This window comes from Rhododendron vialii, chromosome 5a, assembly GCF_030253575.1.
Source record: "Rhododendron vialii isolate Sample 1 chromosome 5a, ASM3025357v1".
Lineage (NCBI taxonomy): Eukaryota > Viridiplantae > Streptophyta > Magnoliopsida > Ericales > Ericaceae > Rhododendron > Rhododendron vialii.
Window position 1 is genome coordinate 30,782,227 of NC_080561.1, and position 22,945 is coordinate 30,805,171.

Below are 22,945 nucleotides of genomic sequence, written 5' to 3' on the forward strand. Positions count from 1 at the left end.
ATTAGATTGTCCATATATCACAATTAGTGCCGTAAACGAGCCGAGCTGAGCTTTTGCCGAGCTCGAGCCTTAACAAGCTGAGCTTTCAGCAGCATTCTTATAAGGGTAATAACATGGTCAAAAGCATATCATACCCCCTCTTCTTTATCTGTATTTTGATTTTAACACTACTCTGCTCCCAAAAAAAATTCAGCATAAATAATCTAAACATTTTCCACAGTCCTACTACTTCCACATTCCATACATAATACACACATTAGAATCCAGAATCTATTATCCAAAAGAAAAGTGACTCCCAAACAGTCTCGGATCGACGGATTCATACACTTGTTTCAGACATAGAGAAACCAAATCCTTCCAAAGTCTCTCTTTTTTCCTTTCATTGGCACTACAAATAGATCACAAAAATACATTATGGACACAGCAACGTGTGATTAAATACTACAAATACATTTTTTTTTTAAAAAGGCAAAATGAAAAGAACAAAGAAAAGAAAAGAAATCAGTTGCTTCTAAAGACCTTCAACTCCCTGCAAATAATGTACACACAAATAACACCCATCTTTCACCTCCTTGATCTTTTCTTTGGCTGTCTTGAAGCCCCAGCCTCTTTATCACCACCTCCTCCTTCCCTACTCCGTTTGCCAGATACTGCCGCAGGCGTAGAAGGTGGTGGTGCCGCCGCTCTTTTGGGCCGCCCGACGTTTCTATTTGCGGGGCTCCCTTGCTCCTTCTCCTTCTCCTTCGCTTGTCTCCCCGCTCCTGAACCCCTCCTCGAAGTCACCACCTGTTCTTTCTTCCCATCGCCACCCTTGCCATTGCCGCCACTTCTCTTCTGCTCACCACCCCCTCCTCTGGTATTCATGCCGGAACTAATTCCTGAGCTGTTCAGTGTACCTAGCAATGTCGAGCCGTTATTATGTGTGGTGGTCGAGCTTCGCTTCATTCTGCTCAAGAAATTAGCTGCACTTCTCTTCTTCGCACCACCTGATACAGTGGTTGGGGCAGCAGCGTTTTTCTCACTTCTAGGCTCTGAGTGTTCACTGGGAAGGGGTTCTGAATTCTTGCTAGGGTTTGGACTGGCTCGATTCTTGCCATTCTTCTTCGAGCTTCTTGAAGTAGCTGAAGCAAATCTGTCACTTTTCCTCTTCTTTGTAACCCGATTATTTTCTTCAGCATTATTTTCCGATGATTTCTTGTTAGGTTGCTTCCAATCCAGAATTGGTTTTTCTACGGCTTTTGGCTCCCTCTTTCTATCGGCTCCTCCAGAATTGGATGATCCAATCAGTGCTTTTGCAGCAATTGAGCTGCGCTTGCGGCAAACTATCATTGGGCCTGATATCATTTTTGGTTTTGGTAGCAAAGAATCAGATGATGGTTCGGGCTCCGGTTTTGAGGAAAGGACTAGTTGGGATGGAGTAGGAGTTTGTTCTTCGGCTGAAGAATCGAACTTCAGATTTGTTTGGGTCATCTCTTTGGAAACAAGCTGCCGAAGCTCGATGGCAGCTGCAGATTCCCTAGACTCTTTGCTGAAGAAGAGGATGGCGTTGTTGAAGAGAAGCAGCAGATCGCGAAAGAACTTGCTATTGAAACTTGAGTACCATCCTTCTTTGAGCCTTGTTTGAATACTTTCGAGATCCACATGTTGCCGAATCAAGTCCTTGTACTCTGGGGTTTCCTGCAAGGTTGAGAGCAATTCATCAAAGTGATTTATGCTTCAAGTAAAACCACCATAAATCACATCAAATATATTCTGGTGACACCATGTTGAGTGATTTGGATTAAGATTTGTAAATAGGCCAACAATTGGGAACAAACCAAACATGCAGACACCGAAAGTCCAAAGACCTCGCCAAAAGGCAACCAAATCGGGTTGCCTTGCTCCTAAAAATGGACCAGAGTCCCACGCTCTTGAATACAAACAGTTACAGTTAAGGAAAATTGCCCGTGACGTTTGAAACACAATTCCATACAGCATAGAAAACACAAACTCCACTATCCTAGCAAATACACAAACATAGTTACCAACACCAAAATGTGTGTACCAAATGGAATACGAGAACCAAGATTTTCAGCACACATATTTGGAGACATTAAATGACTGTTCCGGAGTATCCATACGTGGTGAATTCTTTCCCATATACAACATGCATGACCTACCAAGACACGTCATAGGACGGGTCATTATCTGGGTAGTACCAAAGCTTCATTCTATTGGAAAGCGGACAACTTTGTGAATGATAAACACCCAACAAATATTAGAAATACAAAAATGAAAAACCATAAAGTCGATTGAAAACCTTTACAGTTTACACAGAGAAAGGTCTAGAGCAGAGAATAAAGAATTGCCACCAAAAGAGCAGATAAAAGAAAATCCAACTGTTTCTTGTTTTTTTCTTTGGCAAGATTTCATTAAGAAAAACAAACACCAAACAGCAGGGACAACTGTTTTGCCCCATAAAGTAGTCTTTCGATGGTACTGGCAGCAAACATAATAATTCAATGACAATTTACTAGGTTCTATTCTAGAGCATATAATCAACTCAAAAGCACCCCGCTGGCGAACAACGGGTTTATGATCTCCAAAATTAGTTGAGGTGCGCATAAACTAGGCAAGAGACGTGGTTATAAAAAAATCAACTCATAAGCAGACAACAACATGCGGGCCGAGGTTCCCACAGCACTATATGTGGAGCAACTCGCGGTTCGTTGGTGAATTCCTCGAGATTGTTCGCTCAAATACCATAACTAAAATACGAGAAACTTTTTGGTATAACCGGTATATAAACCATTTGGTATCCCCCCTTCACAAAAAAAATTGACACTTGGCAAAGTGTAATTTTAAGGACTTCAACTGTAATTATTTTTTCCCATCCTCCCCAATTCATATTGGCGCGCTAAAACATCTGTTTTTGGTTTCCGCACAAATGCCACAAAAAGCAAACACCCCCCCCCCCCCAAACAGGTTTGAAGGGTTTATTTTTTTAATTGTAATTTGGTAAAGTATAAATTATAAATTATGAGGACTTAAACCATTCCAAAAAAATAAAAGGTCCGCAGTAAAATTTAACACTAGTAAAATTCCAGTTGAAAGCACAAAGATTAAACAAAAACTACAATAGCCAAAGATTAAACAAAAACTACAACCACTATATCGTTTCTTGCAAAAAAAAGACATTCCGTAGATATCTTGCTTGTTTCATTTTTGCGGTGGTAGCATTTTCACACCCATTAGCACTAATTCTTGACTCAACTATGGTATTGCATCTTCCTCAACTAGCAATCTCATAAAGCTGAAACGGGGAGAATTAAACTTCGGATTTGAAGAAGAAGCCTACATAGCATCGATAAACTCCTATTAAAATGTTGAGATTTTGAAACTCCGTGTGCCAAAGATAATAGATTAAATGAGTATTTAAAAAAATAAACCATTGAAATGTGCTGTTACCCGTTGGTAAACTGATTTTTTTTTTTTTTTTATGTGGATCCGGAGATGAAAAATAATGGATGAGAAGAAAGTAAAGATGTTAGCAGAGATGTACAGAGGAGTAGTTTGTGTAGGAAAATGAGTGGTTTGTGCGGGAAGAGGAGTAAATTGTGTGGAAATTACAGTTGAAGGCCTTAAAATTACACTTTGCCAAGTGTCAGATTTTTTGTGAAGGGGATACCAAATGGTTTATATACCGGTTATACAAAACAGTTTCTCCTAAAGTACCCACAACCTAACTAAAATATCTATAAAAAAAAAAAATTAATCGAGACAATTTATAATGGTGTTGCTATTTTGAAAAAAATCCACTAGTGAATGCCTAACTAAAATACCAATACCATTAGGAATTTGCTCCACGGGGGTAGATGCACATTTTAAACCTGCGACCTAAACAAAAACCAGGTCAGAAATTTTTTTTTGAATAATAAAATAATTTCTTCTGCATACCTGCCGCTCGAGCCGCCGCTCAAAGACCGAGCCGAGCTTGTGAGAGTAAACAATCTCGAGGAACTCCACCAACGAACGCGATTCTACAGAAGCTCGTTCGACGGTGCGCGATTGATCCACGTCCTCGGGTTCATCACCACCGCTAACACAACCTGACCGCACCTTATCATCGCCCAACTCCTCCTCCTTCCTCGATTTGCTCGCTGAACTCTGCACGTCGCTACTAAACTCCTTCGCCGCCGCGGCGCCATTCGACTCGGCCACCGATTCCCCCAACTCGGCCGAGTCACCCCGTCCTCCATCCGGTTCATCCTTCACCGATTCCCTCACCTGTTCCTCCTCCTGTTTCTCTATACTGTTAGAACTCCCGTTACACGAGTTCTCCCCCACCGGCTTCGCCAAACCAGCTCCACCATCCGGTTCACCTTCTCCGGTTCGAACCGGTTCCGGTTCTGCACCACCACCGTCTTTCCCCGTCTTGTTTGGATCCGTCGAATTCGACTCGTTCACGGACCCGTCATCTCCGCCGGAGACCGGTCCACCGGCCACCGATTCCGGCGAGACTTTTCCGTGTTCATCTTCTCTTTCTCTCTCTACAGTCTTCTCCGGATCCGACTTCTCTCCGCCTTTCGATTTCTCGTCCTCTTCTTCTCGCTCCTCTTTCAACCTCTTCACCGTCAGTTGCAACGACCTGAACAAACAATCAAATCAACACATCCACTCCAAACCTTCAGATCTAGAATAAACTAGTAGATTTGTTCTGTTCATTACACGATGGAGGCATCGTAGCGTTCGACTTCGCGCCTGAGCTCGGCGACGCGGAGTTTCCTCAACTCGTCGAGCCAAGGGACGGCGTCGGCGGCCTTAACGGCGTCGTCGTCTGGGGGGCTGTAGCGTTGTTTGAGGTCGCGGTATTTTTGCTTGCAGTGGGAGGGGGTGAGGTGGAGGAGGGAGGAAGGGGTGGAGCTCCGCTTCTGTATCTCGACGGCGACGGAGTCCCAGTTGTCGGTGCCGTGGCGGTGTACGGCGCAGGACAGGAGGAGCTCCTTCCACGTCCCCCACGGCGCCGAGCCGTCTGGTTCTGTGATGTTCTCTGCCGTTTCGTTTGGTTTGTCCATGAAAATGGTAACGTGATTACAGTGGTCTCTGCAATTCGTCCATTTTGTTTTTAAAAAAACACTAGGGCTCTCTGTCTCTGTGTATCGTCGGCTCGGCTTGGATGGAAGAAGGCACACCGGGTCGCGACACAGTGAGCACGCAACTGGTGTGGAAGATGGCTCGTCCCTTTTTGTATTTGAGGCCCCTTTCTTTTAAAAGTTAAATTACATATTAATGTTTAAATTAATTGTTCATTTCGACAGGAGTACTGTAAAAATTAATATTGGAACCAAAAGTAATGGAAAAAAAAAAGTTCACCAAAGAATAATGCCAAACATCGATTCACGTTTTTTGATTTCTCTCATTGAGATTAATCATACCTTGTTTCGTTAACTAAAATAAACGCTTATTTTTTGAATTAAACATGATATTTTATGAGAGAATAATCTGTCTCGAAAAACAAATAATAAGTACTTGAGAAATAAAAAATTTGATGGAACGGAGTTTGAATGATCTCAAAAATTATGATGAAAAAATAAAATGAATTATTACGAAAGTAAAAAAAATAACAGACAAAAAGCTTAGGAGAAACTCACCGGGTCAAAAAAGAAGAAGTGATAATAGGGAAAATGACGGCTCAGATCGTGTTTTGATACCCGCCAAGGACATGTTGAGAACATTTGTTAATGCTGAAAATGCGCGAATATTAATTATCAAAGCACGTCCTTGACCGTTGTTACATTTTATTTTTCGTGATGGCTAAAGTTATTGCACACCAAAAAAGAAAAAATTCCTGGCCCGCACAGTCCAGCCCGTTTTTTAAATGGTTCAAGATTGAATACTATAGAATGGATTTATTTGTTGGGTTGGGTGTAGTTGTCTTTTTAAGCCTGCTCAATGAATAGATGGGCTTGAACTTTCTCTTTTAAAATCAAGCCCATCCCGGCCCATTCATCACACACAATTGTGTGCGGTGTTTATACTTCAGATATGGCCTAAATGGGTTGGGTTCTTGGGACAAGTTTTGTAGGCGGAGAGGGCATGGACAAAGTGGATTTCGGCCCATTTTCCACACACGTGTGCTGTGCTGTGCCGCCCGCCCGACTCTACTAGGCCAAGCTAGGCTTGGATAGCGGTATAGGCTTGGACCTTCTACTTTAAGGAAAAATGACGGCCAATAACGTGTTTTGATAATTAATAATCACTAAGGACATTTTCAACATTAACAAATGTTCTTAACTTGTCCTTAACGAGTATTAATTATCAAAATACATTATGGACCTTCATTTTCCCTCTACTTTAATTCTTTTTGGGCTGAATTTGTTTATGCTCATACCCCTATGATCCAGCTCCTTATAAAAAATATTGGCCCAACCATGGCCGGCCCAACAACTGGAAAGCTTCCCACATTTGACGTCGTATTGTCAAGCTAGAGACATAACTCGTGATTCGTGAAAGCATACGGTAATGATATTTCCTTTTGCCATGGCTGGTGGTGTGGCACTAAGCCCTAAGTTAGTGCTCCTCACACAATTGATCTAGGTTCAATTGTTGAGGTCGATCCGCAAAATTTTTTTGTTGAGATTTTTCTAGTTTCGTCGTGGATGATCTGCATTTAACCAGATCGGGGAGGAGATTAGTTGATGTGCATAAAAGCTGACCCGAACATTCCTAATTGTCGGAAAAAAAAGAAGAAGAAGAAGATGTGGCACTAATCTTTAGGTGACAGTGTCACTTCAATTTGCCATAGGACAACCTTAAGGTGGCTGACTTTACTACTGAATGGTAAAGAATGGGACTTTAGCCTCCTCAACCAATTGATTAAATACGTTGTCAATGAAATCATCGTTCATCAATTTATGTAAATTACCATTCCATTTCTTCCATAAATCACTCCACAAAACAAACACTACCCAAGGGCCACGAGCAAAGTAGATGTCTACCCATCTGAACAATTTTGTTTTGACCGAAAGAATACCTTATAAAAAAAGAAGAAAAAAGATCACCAAAAAATAAAATACAATAATGATGGTAGCGGGGAAAAATTTGCGGGGTAAGAGAGAAAAAAGGAGATTCTCATTTTAGTCATTACATATAAGTAGGGACGAAACTATGATTTCAATTTTTAGAGAGGTAAATATCTTTGCTGTATCTCTCATTATGAGAATTCATTACTTAATGTTAATCACAAAATGGAGGTATGGTGACGAAAATGCAAGTTTTGGCATGAAAACTGAAAAACAGAAATACTACGGAGTGTAGAGTGGTAAAACCTTCTAATCATTCACGAACCAAAGAAATAATATGAAACAATGGCAATGACCAAAATGCATAAGATGAAATGACGATAGAGTCAATAATATAACAAGTACTTATTCGGGGTTTTCGCCCCGGTACCCTTGAAGATGGGATCAGGAGTTCCTTATCATACGAGAACATAAATATATAGGGACTCACCCAATGATCTAACACATGCAGAATAAATTTTATAGGGTGGTTGAACAGTGGAAGGAAAAGAAAAAGGATGAGCAAATATAGAAAACTTTTAGTTACCATTGAATACCCTTCCATCTCTTTTTTTATTTTCCACTCAAAATTTAAAATCACAAAGAGAGCCTTAGGGATGATCGATCTCTAAGGATAAAATTGGGTCATATTCGTTAGAAGCTTGTGAATTTAATTAGTACAAAGAAAAACTTCCAGAGCATAGCGAATCTGGTGGTTACTGAAGCTTGCCATGAATTTAGATATGATAAGTGGAATTCACCCCCTGTATTCAACCGTGCACCCAAGAACATAAAGCAAGTATGTCCGAACACAACGGTCAACCCTCTCTTCGGTGGTATCTGTCTCATTTACCTGACTAAAATTCATTCTCAAACAACTAAACTTAAATGAATTCCCTTTATTAAGTGCAACGATCACTACCTCCTCCGATTCACCAAGCAACATACCCATTAAAAGATTAAAAAGAGCCTCCAGGTCCCTCTCGTCCTCCATGAACATAGGCAACCCACTAATAGGGATCCCAAGCAGCTGATCTACATCAAGTGTTAACCCCATACTCCTGAAGCCGAAGTGGAAGGTATTTGTCTCCGGATGCCACTTTTCGATGGGAGCAGATGTTGGTCTAATTTAAAATTTTACTCTAATATATTTAAATTAGATTTTGGTATATTAAATTTCATATACGTGTGATCATATCACGTGGGTTTCTAAGGGAAAATGTTGTTAGAGATTATTAAGGGTGGTTGAAGCCACTGTAGACTTGGTCTCCTCTTCTCCTAATATTTCTCCTAAAAAATAGAGGAGTATCGTTACGTATTTTCTATATATACTCGTATGCCTATGTAGCTTGAGATATACTAATACACTTAAATACTACTTCCTTTCTCCGTCTTGGTTTTACTAGCACAGAAAAATGCTTTTACCTTATGTCCTTTCAAGCGGTAATCTATTTTAGAAGATAAAAGCTTTTGCTATTTCAAAAACTCTATTGGTTGCTTTCTTTCAAGTGTCGGGAAACTATTGGTTCGTGAGTTCAATTCACTGCACAGAAGAAAACTTGAAGGTCGATGTATCTTGGGAAAAGAGTACCATTCAACTCTGTGCAAGAGGAGGTATATCGTTCCTTAGGAGAGCGCTATCACGTGGTGCCTCCACAGGCTATTCTATTCCTTTCTCTATTTATTTGATTCTGTAAATTTGATCGATGAATAGTATTTAGAATTGTTATTCTACTAGAAAATTCCTATCGCATATATTTTCTCCAACAATCTAAGGAACGATAATTATTAGGATTTTCCGTAGAATAAGTTCTAACTTGGGTGGTCGTTGAGATTGTTATTTTTTGCAATAAAATGAAGATTGGAAAAATAGACGATACACACTGTCTAGGGTGCATAAACGGTAGAGAATGAATGGATTAGATGCTCTATATGTTTGCAATTGATGGGAGGTCATGTGATATTACTATTGATGCACTTCATCCGGTGCAGTTTGTGGGGTGGATTTCTTCGTGATCTTTCTTGTGTTGTGTTCTCTATCTGCTGGACCGTGGGAGACGGCGTTGAACTTGGGGTACCTGCAGAACCGGAGGGGAATGTTCCTCCGGGAAGAAGCTCCGACGAACTAGTCAGTAGGTGGAGAAAGAAGAAGAAGTTTAGTAAGAAATATGCTAGTAAAGAAGAAGGAGTGTTGTGGTTGAGAAGTCCAAATCCCTGAGAAAGAAGAAGAAGTTTAGTAAGAAATATGCTAGTAAAGAAGAAGGAGTGTTGTGGTTGAGAAGTCCAGATCCCTTTCTTAATGACTGTACTCTTCTATTTATAGGCGAAGGGATAGAGTGCTGAGCAAGTCGGCTCTACTTTCCACGTGTCGTGTAATGCTCGGATGGCGTCCTGCAGCAGGGCCATTTAATGAGCGCCGCTTCCCAGATCTTACAGAATCACATGGGTCGATGTCAGAAAGGTCACATCGCTCAGAGATGTCACTTCGAATATCAGAAAGGATAGCTTGCTTATCAAAAGATATTTCTGGAAGGTTCCATAAACAAATGTACTCGGTGGGGCTCACTTCTGATGATCGAAGAATCTCCGAGCATTTGGTGTTCTTTCCGAAGAACATTTGGGCCGAACGAGAGGACGTCCCGAGCGTAAGATAATATCACCGAGCGAACTCAAATACATGTGCGTTCGGATAGACGTACATCGTTCGGCGAAGCACCCGAGGATCCTTCTATCCTTCGGAAGAATAATGACACATCACGCCTAAGCTCATCTTTATGAACAGAGACAACTGGTCGATGGGTCAAATAGCGTGTGAATCTGTTCCTCCCATTGGACCTTGTGAACCCTATGAACCTTCGGATATTTCGGCCCCCTACACAGTTGTGCATAATGTGTAATATGGATGTTTGTGTAACTCCGTGCTTGACACTAGATTTGGCTTTGTAGTTTGCCTAGTTATCTTGACATTGTTCTTGTCCCATGGAATTGTTGTGTGACTTCTAGTGAAATAAATTTCATATAACATTCTTCGTTTTAAAAAATGTACTTGCCTAGTTTGGAGTCGGCATGATATGTTTCTTAATCTTAATTTATTTGTACTCTTTAATCGGAGAGTAAATCGTCTTACCACTTTTTTGTAGTCACTGTAGTGACTAGTTCAAAACTTGTTAGGCTTGCATTTATGTAAGGCATGAACATATATCTTGCATATATTTCGTCAGTATATCTTCATGTGTGCATTGAGATGGTGGTCATTGCATAAATCCTCTGTGGATATTAGAGTCTTAAATGCAAGATAGATTTTGGTGTGTTCATTAGTTTTGGAGTATTAAGCTTTTTCAAAAACAATACAAGTGTTACACTACGCAATTGGAACTTTGCATAGGACACATTCAGTATTGTTAACGGCGCGCAAATACCCTTCCATGGATATAGAAAAAGTCTAATCTGTAACTAAAAGCTAGAGAGAGCTTCTTCCCAGTTTTTAGATGTGGCATTCAAAATTCAAAGCGTAGTTTTTCCTAAATTCATGTTTGCAGCGACTGAATTTCTTATGCATGCTTTGAGATGTACACATGATAATGAGGATTAGACTTGAAATTTCTGTTCTGTTATTTTATTTGATGATGTGAATAATAGGATTAAGTACCATAAAATGTGGGGGCAATTTTTGTTGTCATTAGCATTATTTAGCTTAATTGTCATCTATGATGTTGTGCTATTGGCAGTGAATTTTTTACTAAGTGTTCTGACTAATACACTTAGTCCTCTAAAAAAAAAAAAGAAGAAGAAAAGCTATATAACTACATTGTTATGCTAAAGAAATTTGATTTGTCAATATTAGGGTGCTCAAAATCATTTTGGATGGATGCTTGTAATTGTGGGGGCAGATATGCACAAACATGCATGTTCTTTTCTTATGTCTCGAGAAAAGATATGTGAAGGTTTTATTTTCTGCAAAGATTAAGAGGAGATGTAAATTTGAAAATGATATTTGAGTATACTAATTTTGTTTTGGAGATTGGTATTTAAATATTTTTCAGGCTGCGAATGTTGGTGAGCTTGATGTGAAGCAATAATGGAGCTCTTATAAACTTCTAAAATGTGGGGGCCTGGTCAGCCCAAAGAGACAAAAAGATTAGCGTGTAGGCTAATTCTTATAAGTCTTATTATAGAATTAGTGCGCAGGCTAGTTCTTAAATCATCGAGGGGAATAGGACTGAAGCCTCTGAGTTAGTCACCTCGGCGGACACCTAACCTTTGTGATTGGAGATCCCATGAATCAGATTCAATAGGTAACAATGAAGATGAATGGTGACTAGGAAGAACACTAAAAATATTAGAGGGGAATTCCCTGGTCCTATTCCTATGGTGATAGTGCTCATGTTATGTGATGATAGGAAGAGCTTAGCTCTGAATGTGTCCAAGGTAGGATTTCTACAGGGTGTTGGTCACAAATCACCCTTGGAGGATACACCTATACGAGTGTGGCAGTGGGGTCGCTGCTGTGAGAAATTAGGCTACTCTCTAAAGACACTCATGAAATAAGATATGTGCGCATGACCGTCAATCACGCCAAATTGTTCCAGAACCATAATTGTTTCCCGTACTGTGTGTGTGGTATGCGTAAGTTTGATTTCAAGGACCTAGTTCAAGACTTTGTTCACTACGGTTCTTCAAGCTGAAACTTGCTAACACTAAGCATAGGTTCAAGTCCGGAAGACACCTATGCCTATTGCACAGTAAAAGCACTCTTGTAAAATTTTAAATTATGTGGGGGATTGTTGGTCTAATTTAAAATTTTACTCTAATATATTTAAATTTTTTTTTATCGGCAAAATATATTTTATTACTGGGAAAAGGGGAGGAGGGATCCAACCTAAAGTTGGAAATACACTTAAAGGGCAAAGCCCAAACACGGCTTATAAGCCCAAATACAACAGTTAAGATCACACCCAAAGGTTTACACACCCAGATTATTACAATAAAAGCACAGAAAGCCCAAACAACTAGCCCAACATCAAGCCCAACATCAAGAAGCTCAAAACCAAAAACCTAACGACTTGAAACATGTTAGAGATTATTAAGGGTGGTTGAAGCCACTGTAGACTTGGTCTCCTCTTCTCCTAATATTTCTCCTAAAAAATAGAGGAGTATCGTTACCGTATTTTCTATATATACCCGTATGCCTATGTAGCTTGAGATATACTAATACACTAGAATACTACTTCCTTTCTCAGTCTTGGTTTTACTAGCACAGAAAAATGCTTTTACCTTCTGTCCTTTCAAGCAGTAATCTATCTTAGAAGATAAAAGCTTTTGCTATTTCAAAAACTCTATTGGTTGCTTTCTTTCAAGAATCGGGAAACTATTGGTTCGTGAGTTCAATTCACTGCACAAAAGAAAACTTGAAGGTCGATGTATCTTGGGGAAGGAGTACCATTCAACCCTGTGCAAAAGGGGATATATCGTTTCTTAGGAGAGCGCTATCACGTGCCTCGACTACCCCACAGGCTATTCTATTCCTTTCTCTATTTATTTACTTCTATAAATTTGATCGATGAATATTATTTAGAATTGTTATTCTACCAGAAAATTCCTATCGCATATATTTTCTCCAACAGCAGAAAGTCTTACGGCATTGCAAAACGAGTAATTATTTAGGTAGCACAACAGAAGCAACCCTGATTTGCTATCCCGGTCCTTGGACCTGGCTTCCATAACTTGCCACTTACCTAATTCTTTAGCAAAGTGAGGTCCTCGATCTGGACCACCCTGAGGCAAAGGTGCAGCCTCATCCTGAGGCAAAGACGAAGCCTCAACCTTAGGTACGTCCTCAAGGATGACTTCAGTGGAGGGGCCAGCCTCTTCCTGTGGCTGCAATTCGGCGCCGCCCTGATCCCCAACCTCTAAGTGGTGGACGCATAATAACTTGCATGTATGTGTCAAAAATACAAAGTTAGTATTTATAAAATGCAACAAAAGTTGGAATGGAAATATTTGACACTACTTCGACATTTGAAAATCGAAAACAGTCAACTATTTCGGTTTTTGGTTTCTGAAAAGTGCCACCAACTACGGGAATTACTCTCCTTAAACACAATTCAACAAAAAAATTGTTTCGGTAATTCGACATTTAAAAATCCAAATATTTGTACCTTTTTGGTTTTTGTCAACCGAAATTTACAAATACAATATTTTATTTCCATTCTAATTTTTTTATGAAAATCTGAACGTAATTTATTTCGACATCTAAAGTCCATTTCAGCTTGATAATTACAAATTGTAATTCCCGTAGATGGTTTACAATTTCGGGATGTTATCCCCGTATAAATTTATGATAGTTACGTTATGGTATTTAAATGTCGCTCAAGATTAATTATTTTAGTTTGGATGTCTTTGATTGGTTTCTTGCCAATCGACGAATTGAGTTTTAGATTGGGCAAAGAATTAATCTTAGCTTTGTTAGGAATATGATGCCCTTCTCTTTGTCCTATTAGTCTTTGTAACAATTTGAAAGATTAATGAAATTTATTTTTTGCCGTTCAAAAACAAAAAGGTTAATTATTTCAGCGTTTACAGTCCGAAATACGTTCATCGTCAACTTAGTTGTTTTATCGATTTTTGATAGTTATGTTTTGGGTATTTTTTGGGTTTGCGTTATCACTCTCAACTCAATTATAGTACTCACAAAACTATTTCAAATGATTTCACAACCATCTTAAACCTATTATTGGGAAAAAATTTTGAATGCATGGTGCGGCGGTGATGGTTCAATGGCGCGGCAGTGGTGAGACACAGAGAGAGCGTGTGTGAAACATAAAAGAGAAAGAGAGTGATAGAGTTCTCGACATACTTCGAAGAAGGGAGAGAGTACTGGTGCTTCGGTGGTGCGATAGTGGTGATGGAGATAGAGAGAAGGGAGGGAGAGAGTTTTCAGTTTCAATTAAAAAAAATTAATTTTTGTTTTAAAGTGTAATTTTTAGGGGTTTTAAGAGGGGAGGAGTATGTTGGAAAGTTTTGGTGAATTTTTGGCCGTTCCACTTTTTAAGAGCATCTCCAATCCACCTCTATTTCTCCAAAATAGAGGATGAATGTGACACATTGAGGGGAGATTTTATAATTTATTCTCTTTTTTCTTCACTTTTTGTAATTTTTGGGAGAATTTTTGAGGGACCCACCGTCCTTTTTAGAGTTTGGTCCTGTAAAAGTAAATTTGATCCTCTAAAAATGGAGGATCAAAAGTAAATTTGGAGTACAAAATTCCTCCAAAACTCTAAAAAGGACGATGGGTCCCTCAAAGATTCTCCCAAAAAGTACAAAAAGTGAAGAAAAAATGGAATAAATTACAAAATCTCCCCTCAATGTGTTACATCCATCCCCTATTTTGGATGGATTGGAGATGCTCTAAGAGAAGGAACTTTAAGAAAGAGAAGAAAATTTCAAGATCAAAAATCATGTATTTACGCAAATAATTTTTCTACCACTATGGATTTTGTTTGATAGATTTCATTAAGATCTTTTAAACGATACAAAAAAAATTGAAAAATTATTTTTCATAAATTATTGTTGTTTGCTATTGGATACTGTTGCTGTATTATATGATTAATGTTTTCTGTAAAAATAGTACGTATAGGTTTCTTCAATAGTAATAGACTAGGCTAAAAGTCTATGCTGTAATAGTTTTGTCAGATAATTGGTGTAGTAATGTTTGGCACCAATTATATATAGTACTATTCCCTGATGTCATATGGTTGTACTATTGTTGCCTTCTTACGCCTATAAAAGGAGAGTATCACCTCTGTAAAAATCAAGTTAATGAAAGCCAGTGTTTTCCTAATATATTATGTGTCTTATATTCACTTTCTTTGATCCTAACTTACTTTGTGTTTGTACCCACTTCGTGTCTGTAAACTTGGTATCAGAGCCATGTCTTCCACTCTAGCTTAAACCCCCTTTTGGGAACTTCTTTTCCAAAACTATTTCAAATCTTTTCTAAAAGAAAAAATTGAAACGTATGCTCTGTGGTTGCCTTTTAAGGATCCTCCACATCAGAAACTTCATTAACTATTTTGATTAAAGAATTTTATATCAGTGGGTAAAAGTACCTTGAGACTTTTGGCTTTTGAGTGGTGTGTCTCGGTTTATCTACCCTAGTATACAGAATTTTATTAATCAAAATTAGTTTAAAGATTTTACACTATAAAAGAAAAGATTTGTTGTATGAGGAAAAAAAGAACCCAGATTTTTACTTTAAGAAATGAATCATCTTTTTTCTATCTATTCCTCTGCTACGTCATCCTTAGTTCCTTCAAGATCGTCCATTAGTAGAAATTCCTCCATCTCTTCTTCTAATCTTGAGTACTTGTATGAGTTTGAATACCTTCCTGGTGATAGTAAGGTTCCTCTTACTGATCTTCCTTTTCTAAACCCATATAGTGTTTTTGTCAGACCCCAAACCTCTGTAAAAAAGACTGTCACCCAACTCTTCTGCACAAAACGCCCAACTTCCGTAAAAGAGTATGTTCAAGCCTCTAAGTTTGATCAATGCTTTATAGCAGCTACAGAAGCTAAACAACTGTTACCATTGGAAATCTCAATTGATTTGCCTTGCCTTTGGCAACAACAAGGATTTATCCATCTCCACTTTGGGGCAATCAGACTTACTGTCACTTTCCATGGCAGAAAAGGCTTACATGTGACTTCCAGACTTGCTCTGGTAGACACCAGGTTTCTACAGTATCAGCACGCATGTATTGCTACTGTCCAAACCACGTTAAATGCTGGAACTGTAATCTTTACGTTTTTCCCCAATTTCAATATGCCATTAGCAGATCCTCATCTGCTATCCGCCTTGAAGGTCCAAGTTCAAATTGGTGGTGCCTCCCCAATTTTCACCACATATGCAGCAACCCTTCACTATCAAATGGCCTATCGCCTTCAAAACCATACCTTTGACATGTCCTTACCGTCCTCCACAGATGAAGCTCTTTTCCTAACTGTCAACGCACCTCACCAAGCTTCATGTGTCCATGTTCCACGACAGATTTCCCGACCTGAACTTCTCAAACTTCTCCCAGAGTCTTGGGTCACAGCTTATCAGAAGAACCAACAAAAGCCCATATCTGTCCAATCTTCAAATCCAACTTTCATCCCAAAACTTGATGGTACAGTAGAGATTTCATTCCCAAAATAAGTCTCTGCCTCATTCTCCACCCATCCTGTTATTTTTCCCTCGAGAATTGATATGTTTGTAGATGGTTCTCGACCTGGCCTTCCAATTAAATATTTTCAACCCAGTGGTCTTCCAGTCTTCTATTTCAAAAATCCAGAAACAGGTCATTGTTACTTTGATGCTTGTGACTGTGATGAGTGTCTAGAAGATAGTCTTCTAGAAGATGATGAGGACTTTGAAGAAAAAAATCCATGTCCCATATGTCCTTCGTCACCTCCCACTTCTTGTAAATCTCCACCTCCTCCTCAACCTCCATCTGATGATGGCTCTTCGAGTCAACCAAGTGGATGTTTTATGTTCACCTGATCTCCTTCTTGGACTGAAGCAGATTTCCCTCCTCTGGAATTTCATAGTTCTCAAGAAAGAACAACCCACCGTCATAAAATTCTAGACCCTACTACCATTCTCCCCGATGGTAGTACAAAAGCAGTGTCAACAGCAGAAGCAGCAATAAACTGGCAATCAACAAATTCTCTAGCTCAAAACAAAATTCTTCAGAGAATTGCTAACTCTCAGCAGAATTTGGAGAATGTTGTTCATAAGAAGTTATCAACTTTGAAACTTCTTATTAGAGATTTGCAGTAGAAAATTCAAAATGTTCACTAGGAACTTCTCCAGATGGCATATGCAAACCAAGCATTTTCAACAGCTTTTTACCAAAAGGATGCTGAAATGAAGCATCTAAAAAATCAGCTTTATTCACTTCAAGCTCAGCAGTATTCTCAGCACAGACACAAAGTGGGTACAAACACAAAGTAGGTTAGGATAAAAAAGAGTGAATATAAGACACGTGATATATTAGGAAAACACTGGCTTTCATTAACTTGATTTTTACAGAAGTGATGCTCTCCTTTTATAGGCATAAGGAGACAACAATAGTACAACCATATGCATCATTCATGACATCAGGGAATAGTACTATATATGATTGGTGCCAAACATTACTACATCAATTATCTGACAAAACTATTACAGCATAGACTTTTAGCATAGTCTATTACTATTGAACAAACCTATACGTACTATTTTTACAGAAAACATTAATCATATAATACAGCAGCAGTACCCAATAGTAAACACTAATAATTTCACCATCGTCCGGAAAAGGAAAGAGAAACAGGTGGCATGAGCACATGGTTTTCACTCTGGATTATCTGAACCACTGCTTCCAGAATAGTCTTCAGTTCTGTCAGTCAAGTAATACTGTTCCAAAAGATAATGGATATTTTGGCGCCATTCTTCCGGATAAGTATCATTAAATTTCCAATTTGCAGATTCATAATGGAGGAAAGATGAGGGAACTTCTACGGGTGTCAACCATTGAGTGAACACAGTGTTTGAGTCATGACAAGATAATTTCCACTGTAGTCCTGGGTGCTCTGAGACTCTTGATATGCAGAGAGGAATATGGTGTGATACTCCTTTCTCCATGTAATAGAACCATCTGGATTGGGATGACTCTTATTGTTGCGACTTGTCCAAAAAGCAAATTGGAGATCTCCGTCTGCACTGTTGGGGATTTGTCTAATTTTCTGTTGCCATGTAATACCCCGACTTTTAATTGTGTTTAGAATTTAAGTATGTGTTGAACTTGATGTTAATTATGTGATTTTGGCTTTCTTTTGCTAGTTATTAGAAAATGGAACATAGGTGGTTATAGGTCTCACCTACACATGATAATTTTTCTTGGGGAAAGAAAAAAAGAAAAATTGGAGATTTCTTCTTAGACTTGGATTGAAGCCTAATTTGGTAAGTTCATGCCCAGAGGAGTAAGATTTCTTGTTCTTGATGTTCAATTTTTGCTAGAAGTGCTGAATCTAAGTGGGTTTAGGGTAGAGATTGAAGTTTGTGTTGAAAACCCATGAACCTCCTTTAAATTTCTAGAAATTGACATGTTTGAAGTTGTGTAATTCATGAATTTGGTATATTTGAGGTAGCCTATGAGTGTGTTCAAGTTTATTGATGTTTTGTGAAGTTTCTGTATGAGTTTTGATGTGAATTTTAGGGTTTTACTTCAGAAATTCGTCCAGATTGTGGGTAGGCAATTTAGAGCTTCAGCAGAATCGAATCTGCCATGTTCTTGAGGGATTTTTCTCACTAACGTCCGGACCTTGATATTTTTTGATATTTTTACTGTAAATGCCTGTATGTGTCTTCTTTATTGTGTAAAATTTTCAGAACCTAACTCAAAATGTGGAAGGAGTTAAAAATCGTTATCCGACCTGCTGTTCTGGTATCTGCAGTGCTGACAGCATCGTCGCATTTTACGGAAACAGTCATATTTTTCAGCTCGGGCAATGAAATTTCGATCCGATTTCTGATTTTGAAACTAGACTCATAGACCTAAAAAAATGCATGAATATTGTGTCTTAGTTATTCTTGTGCAAAGTCAGTTTTTGCGTTAAAGTGGATAGAACTGCAGATTCTGTGACTATTTTCTTGAGGCTAGCTATCTAACTTCATATGTCTACCTTAGGACCTTATGTTCATAAAAATAGGTTTGTTTAGCATCTTCTAATCATGTTGTTATTGCCTAATTATTTTAGGAGGTTCGGGTGACACGTGGATACGAGGTGAGTGATTTAATACCTAAACACATGGTTTTGAACTTGTTTTCCTTATCGAACTTATTTGAACAAGTTTTATAAATTGTGTACTCCATGGATACCAATGGAAGGTGGATCTATTTGTGAAATATTTACGAATCTATTTAATGGCATTCCCAACGTCCGGTCTTGCTAGGGGACGGCTTAATGACTAACAAGGGTGTTTGAGGTTGGTGTGTGTTTTGGGATAATGCGTAGACGTCTGGCTTATCCACTACCAGGGACGCCTGGTAGCTTTGAATTTTGAATAGCGGAATGTGCATTATATTTGGCCTATGGATTTGAGTTCTTATTTTGAAATTCTATCAAATTATTTTGCATTGTCCATGGAAGGCATGTGAGTTATGTATTAATCATTCACACGAGCTTTGGCTTATGTATTTTCTTTTCCACCTTTCAGGAAGCAATGTGTAGGGTGGCGTGATGTTTTACTTTTGGAGTGTGTCGTATTTCTTTTTGGAAACTTGTATAGAGGAAATTGTGCTTGTGGACACTTAACTTTGTACATGGTTTGTTAGCTTTTGAGTTTGTAGTTTGTAAGTAAGCACATCTCTGATAGGTTTACTTTTGGTTTGTAAAACCTATGTAAGACTTTGATTTGTTATCAATAAAAGTTGACTTTTGCTTCCGTTGTTATGTTTAGCCCATTTTGATTGTCGCTTGTTTAGGTGATATTTGATTTGTGATTTGGCCTTAGTGAGAAATCACTGGCATTTGTCATGATTAAGACCTCAAGGGGCAGGTCAGGGTCGTGACATGCCAGTAGGGTATATTTCCAAAGAGCAGGAGAAATTTCAAAAAGAAATCTTCTGGAGGTTGAACTTGATTGAACGCCGCATGGGCCAGATAGGCTAATACTGCTGATTTATTAAAACAGACACTTATAGTATACACATCGACTAAATACCATAAGAGAAGATATACACATCGACTAAAAAGATCCATGTCCCATATGTCCTTCGTCACCTCCCACTTCTTGTAAATCTCCACATCCTCCTTAACCTCCATCTGATGATGGCTCTTCGAGTCAACCAAGTGGATATTTTATGTTCACCTCATCTCCTTCTTGGACTGAAGCAGATTTCCCTCCTCTGGAATTTCATAGTTCTCAAGAAAGAACAACCCACCGTCATAAAATTCTAGACCCTACTACCATTCTCCCCGATGGTAGCACAAAAGCAGTGTCAACAGCAAGAAGGAAGCAATAAACTGGCATTCAGCAAATTCTCTAGCTCAAAACAAAATTCTTTAGAGAATTGCTAACTCTCAGCAAAATTTGGAGAATGTTGTTTATAAGAAGTTATCAACTTTGGAACTTTTTATCAAAAATTTGCAGCAGAAAATTCAAAATGTTCACCAGGAACTTCTCCAGATGGCATATGCAAACCAAGCATTTTCAACAGCTTTTTACCAAAAGGATGTTGAAATGAAACATCTAAAAAATCAGCTTCATTCACTTCAAGCTCAGCAGTATTCTCAGCACAGACACAAAGTGGGTACAAACACAAAATAGGTTAGGATAAAAAAGAGTGAATATAAGACACATGATATATTAGGAAAACACTGGCTTTCATTAACTTGATTTTTACAGAGGTGATGCTCTCTTTTTATAGGCGTAAGGAGGCAACAATAGTACAACCATGTGCATCATTCATGACATCAAGGAATAGTACTATATATAATTGGTGCCAAGCATTACTACACCAATTATCTGACAAAACTATTATAGCATAGACTTTTAGCATAGTCTATTACTATTGAACAAACCTATACGTACTATTTTTACAGAAAACATTAATCATATAATACAGCAGCAGTGCCCAATAGTAAACACTAATAATTTCACCACCGTCTGGAAAAGGAAAGAGAAACAGGTGGCATGTGCACATGGTTTTCACTTTGGATTATCTGAACCATTGCTTCCAAAATAGTCTTCAGTTCTGTCAGTCAAGTAATACTGTTCCAAAAGATAACGGATATTTTGGCGCCATTCTTCCGGATAAGTATCATTGAATTTTCAATTTGCAGATTCATAATGGAGAAAAGATGAAGGAACTTCTGCAGGTGTCAATCCATTGAGTGAACACAATGTTTAAGTCATGACAAGATAATTTCCACTGTAATCCTGGGTGCTCTGAGACTCTTGATATGCAGAGAGGAATATGGTGTGATACTCCTTTCTCCATGTAATAGAACCATCTGGATTGGGATGACTCCTGTTGTTACGACTTGTCCAAAAAGCAAATTGGAGATCTCCGCCTGCACTGTTGGGGATTTGTCTAATTTTCTGTTGCCAGTAGGGTATATTTCCAAAGAGCAGGAGAAATTTCAAAAAGAAATCTTGTGAAGGTTGAACTTGATTGAACGCCGCATGAGCCAGATAGACTAATACTGCTGATTTATTAAAACAGACACTTATAGTATACACATCGACTAAATACCATAAGAGGAGATATACTTCTTTTTTAAAATACAAAACATTGTGGTAAGACACTTCAAATTAGGTGAGAAAGGGATAGACAGGATGGAAAGGTAGACCTTTTATGGGACCTTCATCAAGACCATATTTGAAAATACAGAGATGTTGAAGGTTTTGGCACATTTGAACACACCTAGAAAGAAGGGTTAACTCTAAAATATGACACTGGAGGTGGACAGGAAAATTAGCTGGGTGGAAACAGGAAATCATTGGAAAATAACCAGGAACAAAGGAATGTGATTTTGTTTTTGAAAACTGGTTGATTTCAATTTTGAGCCTTGATAGAAAATTAGGAAGGACATTCGTTTTTCCTTTTATGTGGACAGCATCAAAACTCCAATTGGAAAACCAATTTGCCCATCTAAGTAACTGTGCCTTTGGAAAGTGCTTTTGTTTGAACTTGAGCGTGCTGGGGAAACTCATCATATCGGTCTCAATTAAGAAATGATGACCAATTAGATGAAATTCAAACTTCTCAATGCTCCTTTTGATTGCCAGAATTTCTTTGTAGGTAGAGTGGTAATGATGTTCCGCTGGAGAAAATCCACCACTTTTGTATCCACAAATTCTGCGTTTTTGTTCTGGAATTTCTTCCAAAAGAACTGCTCTTCAATAAAGATCAAAGGCATCTGTCTGTAGAACTCTTTTCCCATCTGAAGGTATAGTTAATGGATGAAGAGTTTTGGATATGGCTTTGAGGTCTTTTACAGCTTTGGTATAAAGGGCTGACCAAGGAGGGGGGATTTTCTTTAGTAGAGCTGAGAGAGGAGTTCGGTATTGGGCAAGGTTGGGAATGAAATCAGCCATATAGTTAACAATTCCAAGGAACTGTTGAACTTGCTTGACTGTGAGATTTTCATCTAGAAAATGGTTTAGTTGGGAGGCTATATGAGGTTGGAGGGTATATTGACCTTTAGAGATATGCATCTCTAAAAAATCAATTTTTGATTGGGCAAGAAACATCTTTTTCTCTGAGAGCATGATATCATGGGTTTGGACCAGAGAATGGAAGGCTTATAGTAATACAGCATGAGACTCAATATTTGGGGAAAAGAGTAGGATATCATCAATGTAGACGAGGGCTGAGGATAGTATAGGAGCAAATACCCGAATCATGGCCTTTCGAAATAAAGATGGAGCTATTTTCAATCCAAAAGGCATGACTGACCACTGGAAGTGGTGATCTGGAATGCAAAAATCTGTTTTGGGACGATCATCTAGATGGATGCCCAGCTGCTAGAAACCTGCTGTCAAGTCAAACTTAGAGAAAATTTGAGTTTTAGGCAAGTTTGCAAAAAGAACACTTCTCTGAGGAAGAGGGAATTTGTTATCCTGTAGAAAATGATTAAGAGGCTGGTAGTTGATAACCAGACGAAGCTTTCCTCTTATCTGCTCGGTTCTTTTGTTTACATAAAATGCTTCACATGCCCACTGAGAGGTTGTGGGCTCGATCAAACCTTCTGACTGAAGTTGCTGGAGCTCTTGAAGAGCAAGCTGGTAATGTTCTGAGTTCATTTCATGATGGGTGGCTTTGGTGGGATTGATGTCTTCATTTTTCTTAAAGGGAAGAGAAATGAAAAAATCT

The 22,945-nt window shown here is 38.7% G+C and overlaps 1 protein-coding gene and 1 long non-coding RNA gene across 2 annotated transcripts; one reads left to right on the forward strand and one right to left on the reverse strand.

Annotated features, from left to right (window-relative positions):
• Positions 1-256: 256 nt before the first annotated feature.
• On the reverse strand, positions 257-5,213 carry LOC131325235 (uncharacterized). The gene is made up of 3 exons (XM_058357373.1): positions 4,708-5,213; positions 3,937-4,627; positions 257-1,677 (listed from the first exon to the last, which is right to left on the reverse strand). Exons 1-3 carry the CDS (start codon positions 5,052-5,054, stop codon positions 565-567), a joined length of 2,151 nt encoding a protein of 716 aa, XP_058213356.1. The 5' UTR covers positions 5,055-5,213; the 3' UTR covers positions 257-564.
• Positions 5,214-17,966: 12,753 nt separating this feature from the next.
• Positions 17,967-19,509, forward strand: LOC131325236 (uncharacterized). The gene is made up of 2 exons (XR_009199614.1): positions 17,967-18,024; positions 18,822-19,509. It is a non-coding gene; the product is annotated as an uncharacterized LOC131325236 (long non-coding RNA).
• The last annotated feature ends 3,436 nt before the right edge of the window (positions 19,510-22,945 follow it).

Bases quoted from the DNA above. Each gene is read 5' to 3' on its own strand.
- LOC131325235 (XM_058357373.1), bottom strand. From the start codon at position 5,054: ATGGACAAACCAAACGAAACGGCAGAGAACATCACAGAACCAGACGGC. The intron at 4,628-4,707 runs GTAATGAACAGA...TTGTTTGTTCAG, and splicing joins CGCTACGATGCCTCCATCGT to GTCGTTGCAACTGACGGTGA. The intron at 1,678-3,936 runs GTATGCAGAAGA...TCAACCTTGCAG, and splicing joins AGCGGCGGCTCGAGCGGCAG to GAAACCCCAGAGTACAAGGA.